This window comes from Octopus bimaculoides, chromosome 8, assembly GCF_001194135.2.
Source record: "Octopus bimaculoides isolate UCB-OBI-ISO-001 chromosome 8, ASM119413v2, whole genome shotgun sequence".
NCBI lineage: Eukaryota > Metazoa > Mollusca > Cephalopoda > Octopoda > Octopodidae > Octopus > Octopus bimaculoides.
Window position 1 is genome coordinate 85,321,132 of NC_068988.1, and position 5,205 is coordinate 85,326,336.

At 33.3% G+C, this 5,205-nt stretch overlaps 1 protein-coding gene across 6 annotated transcripts in view; it reads right to left on the reverse strand.

The window, feature by feature from the left end:
• Window positions 1-661: 661 nt before the first annotated feature.
• The window catches only part of LOC106880044 (potassium voltage-gated channel subfamily A member 1), a 300,439-nt gene continuing 295,895 nt past the window's right edge, over window positions 662-5,205 (reverse strand). For all 6 annotated transcript variants that reach the window (XM_052970237.1, XM_052970240.1, XM_052970238.1 and 3 more), the window contains one exon: window positions 662-3,597. In XM_052970237.1, coding sequence (XP_052826197.1) covers window positions 2,166-3,597 — 1,432 coding nt within the window. In that variant the 3' untranslated portion in view covers window positions 662-2,165. The remainder of the gene's footprint in view (window positions 3,598-5,205) is intronic.

The window sequence follows — 5,205 nt, forward strand, 5'->3', positions numbered from 1 at the left end:
ATATATATATATATATATATATATATATATATATATATATATATATATATATATATATACATATGTATATATACATATTTGTATATATATATGTATATATACATATTTGTATATATATATGTATATATACATTTGTATTTATACATATGTGTATATATATGAATATATATATATATGTATATATATATTTGTATTTATACATATGTGTATATATATGAATATATATATGTATATATATTATATGTATATATACATATATATATATATATGTATATATATGTGTGTGTATGTGTGTGTATGTATGTGTGTGCTTATATGTACCTATATATATATATATATATATATATATACACACACACACACACACATATATATATATATATATATATATATATATATATATACACACACACACACACACACATATATATATATATATATATATATATATATATAAATATATATATATATATGTGTGTGTGTGTGTGTATATTATAAAGGACAAATATTGCAACAATAATGTCCCAGTTCAATGAGTAAACAGAATCCCTCAAGCTGTGATGAATGCAAAGATTCTGGGAGAAAATTATGTGCAGATGATGATGGAATTGACCAATACATGAAAAAAAAAAAATACAAAAAAAAGTCATAAAGAAATCCACACCTGTCTGTTTCGCGATTCTGCGACCCATTTTTGAAAGAAACTTTTTTATTGTTTAATTAATTTTGCTGCATAATTGTTGCTCATTACTTTATTGTGCTTTTACACACGTACATACACAAGCACACACAAAGAACCAGTTTTATATTGGCATTATATAATAATGTACCTAGTCTTTGTTCTTGCTCATTTCTCTGCAGGTATTGCTGTAGATGATGTTGATGTTGTTCTTGCTATTTCTCTTATTGCTAATTGCTGTTGTTGTTAGTGTTATTGTTTAATGTAGTTGTTTTGTTTCTCATTTTATTTTCACATTGCCAGTTTTCTTTCTTTCTTCTTTTATTTTGCTTCTGTGTTTTTTTTTTTTTGCATTTATTGTTTTTTTTTTTTAATGTTTTTGGTTAAAAGAGTGTTTAAGTATAGCGGCGATATAATTGATTGAAGTGTATTACTGGTACATGTTTTTAATCGAAAGCCCCGGAAGATGGAAGGCAAAGTAATCGACCCCGGTAGCATGGTCGAATAATTAATAATAGTAATAGTAATAATAATAATAATAATGATTTTTTTTTTTAGTTTTAGGCAAAAGGCCAATTTGATGTAAGGAGAAAGATGGTAAGTCGACCAAATTGAACCCAGTATATTACTGGTACTAATTCTATTTCTCCTTCTTCTGGAGGGGTGAAAGGCAAAATTAACCTCTGGAGGCAAAATGGGCATACAAATAATAAGAATAAGAATAATTATAATAATAATAATAGTCTGTTTTGAGTAGGCACACAAGGCCAATTTCTGTAGTAGGAAGGGAGTAAAGTTGATTACAACTCCAGTGTACCACTGGTATGACTGGTACTTCGTTTATCGATCCCCTGAGGGATGAAAGGCAAAGTTGACCCTGGCGGGATTTGATCTCGGTATCATTAAGAAGGAAGAATTTTAATAATATCGATTTTGTTGTTAGGCAAAAAGCCAATATAATGTCTTGTAAGAGGTGGTTATAGTCAATAGAATCGGCTCCAGTTTTTTTAGTCTTCATTGAATCGCACCAAAGGAATGAAAGGCAATGTCACTCCTTCTGGCAAGATTCACACAATCAGAACCGACAGGGAAGATATATTATAACTGTAATAATTATAACAACAGAAGTTCTCCTGAAAAGTGGTTCTACTGATTTTTTTTTTTAATCATTTTCGTTTCGGTTTAGGTTTTCTGTAAATAAATTTCCAAATATGTCTTTGATTCCTCTATTTATTTCATCACCATTTAATTATTGAATTTAACTCATTTTTGTCATTCACAATGAGGGCTGTTTTCCTTATATTACTGCATTTAATTAATAAATAGTTTTTCTTAAACTTAATGTAATAGTTTTTCTTTTCTAAATAGTTTTTTTTTTTCTTTCTTTCAGACATCAGAAGATTCTATTTTAGTTCATCTTCATGTTTTGCTTCAGTATCATCATACTCTACTTCTTTATCTTCTTATAAACAGCAAACTCCATATTTCATACATCAGTTTGCATGCTTAGATTATTTTTGATATGATTAAACCCTATATTATTCGTATTGCTAATATGCCCTTCTTTCCATTTCTCCGTGTACATACTTGCTTCATCTATCTCCATTATATCAGACTCGACTTCCGATGTATAAGAGCTTATCTTTTCATCATAGTAACCCGTCGCTGACGTTACATGGTGGTATCTCTCTTTGTCGTCAGTAGATTCCGTGTCTCTGTGGTAGAAATAATTAAAATTTGACACAATGACCGGAACGGGCAGGGCAATAGTCAACACTCCAGCAATAGCACAGAGTGATCCGACTAACTTACCATACACGCCTATTGGCGACATGTCACCATAACCGACGGTTGTCATGGTAACGACGGCCCACCAAAACGAATCGGGAATGCTTTTGAAATGGCTCTCTTCGGTGTCCACTTCGGCAAAATATACCGCACTGGAGAACAACACAACGCCAATGACAAGAAAGAAAATCAGTAAACCTAACTCTCGTAAACTGGCCTTCAAAGTTTGACCAAGGATTTGAAGCCCTTTGGAATGACGTGACAGTTTAAAGATACGGAACACTCTCACAAGACGGATAACCCTTAAAATAGCCAGTGACATGTTTTGCTTATCTTGACTATTTGTATCATTTTGAATGACAGTCCCTAAAGTAATAAAGTAAGGTATAATCGACACGATATCTATAGCATTCATACTGTCCTTAAAGAAATCCAATTTCACAGGACAGGAAGCGAAACGTATTAACAATTCCATAGTAAACCATATTATGCATCCGGTTTCAATGATGAAAAATGGCGTGCCGAATTTCGGCATGGCATCATCTACAATAATTGTATCATTGAGAAGTTCATATCGTTTGAATTCCGGTAAGGTTTCTAAGCAAAACGTAACGATTGATATAACAATAATGCTGACAGACATTATGGCGATTACACGAGCAGGGGTAGAACTTTCTGGATGCTCAACCAGTAGCCACACACGTCGCTGGAATTCGTTCTCGGGAAGAGGTTTTTCTTCTTCTTTGATAAATCCCTCTTCTGCACGGTATTTTTCAATGACCTCTTCACCGAGCTCGAAAAACTTAATCTCCTCCAGGAATATATCCAATGGTACATTAGAAGGTCTTCGAAGACGACCCCCACTGTGGTAGAAATAAAGGATGGCATCAAAACTGGGACGATTTCTATCGAAGAAATATTCATTGCGGTAAGGGTCGTAATAGCGGTTCCGCTTCTTAGGGTTACCTAACAGCGTATCCGGAAACTGACTAAGAGTTCGTGTTTGTGTTTCGAACCTTAGCCCGCTTACGTTGATGATAACACGATCTGACCGCTTGTACATTCGAAGAGAGCCACTACCAGCATCCAACTGGTTGTTCTCTTCATCCGGGTTTTTTAAGTCCAGAGACCTGTGAAAAAAGAAAGAAAGAAAGTTATGATAAATATAGAGAATCAATTGTGGTTGATATTACTGCAGAAATATTAATAATAACAATTAATAACATTTAATATTAATAATCATCATTGCAACATAAGAAAGCAAGAAATCATAACAAAACTGAGGTGACAGTTTTAAACTGCTATCATGGGAATGATGTTGCAGCAGGTTGTTGTGGTAAAGTGTCTCTCTAAATAGTTGTACCCATAACAAATAGTCATTGGACCACTTCATTTGTTTTAAAGGAGTTACAGTGTGGAGGTTCAATCCACCTGTTAATAACACGGTACCATACAAAAAAAAAAACAAAAAAAAAAACAGTCCTCTGAAACAAAGAATTGGGAGAGAGAAGATTATAGTAAAAGACAAAAAAGTGTTCGAGATTGATGAAATAAGTGAGAAAGGCAGGGAAAGGGAAGGAAAGAGATAGTGACAAAACAAGGTGAGTAGAGAGGGGCAAAGTCATAGATAAATAAATGAAAGAGAGAGAGAAAGAGAGTGAGAAGGGAGTGTTTAGATATACATGTTAGTGTGTAGAAGAGAATAGAAAGATGTAGAGTGATACATAGATAAATAGATGTGCTAGTGTCAAGAGGAAGAGAGAAAACTAGAATTATAGATAGATGCATTTGAGTGAAAGAGAAAGAGCAAGGAGAGAGGTGTTGAGTGGTAGACAGACTGACAAATTGACAGACAAATGTGTCAGTGTCCGGATGTAGTGACATGAACATTGATTTTCTGGTTTGGTTGAATGGTTTAATGGATGTGATAGTTTCATATCAATGTAATTAACATATACCCATGCTCACGTGTACATAAATACATACAGATACATACATATGACATATACACCTATAAGCATACATACATGTACATTTGCACACACAAACACACATGCACAGAGGTATGTATGTAACTGTAAAACACTACTTCACTCAAGTTTATCATTTTTCTTTCCTTTGTACATTATATATTGCTTGAAACAATAAATTAAAAGAAAAATACATGTACACCTTCCTATATGTATGAATGTATGTATTTGTGTGTGTATATATACACTAGCTGGTGTACCCGGTAATTCCTGGTAGGTAAAGATGTTCTATTGAAACGCCTTATTATTCCGATATAAGAAAGTAATTTCGTTATAACTGCCACAAAAGGTGTATTTTCCATCAGGAAAATGTACAAAAACTGTCACCTGGAGAAGGGAGAGGTTGTCAGAGGTTGGCAAGAGATGTTGTCGGAGGTTGGCAAGAGAAGTTGTCTTTGTCTAGAGAGGTTGTTGAGAGAGGTTTACGGAGGTTGGCAAAAGAGGTTGTCGTTCACAGAAAAACTATTGTTTTACCGTGAGAAAAGCACTGTTGAAGTGTTAAGTGAAATTTGGCAATCGAGGATCGAATCCACGCTATGCCTGCATGAAGCCACTACAAATACATTGTGAAATAAAAAATTTATCTACTGTCATGGAAAAAATGTAACAGTAAAAATGCAGAATTATCGGAGTAATGGGCATTCAAAAAAGTATGTATGTATAGAAATGTATGAATGAAGTCTTTAAGATTCAAATCAAATAAGTGCA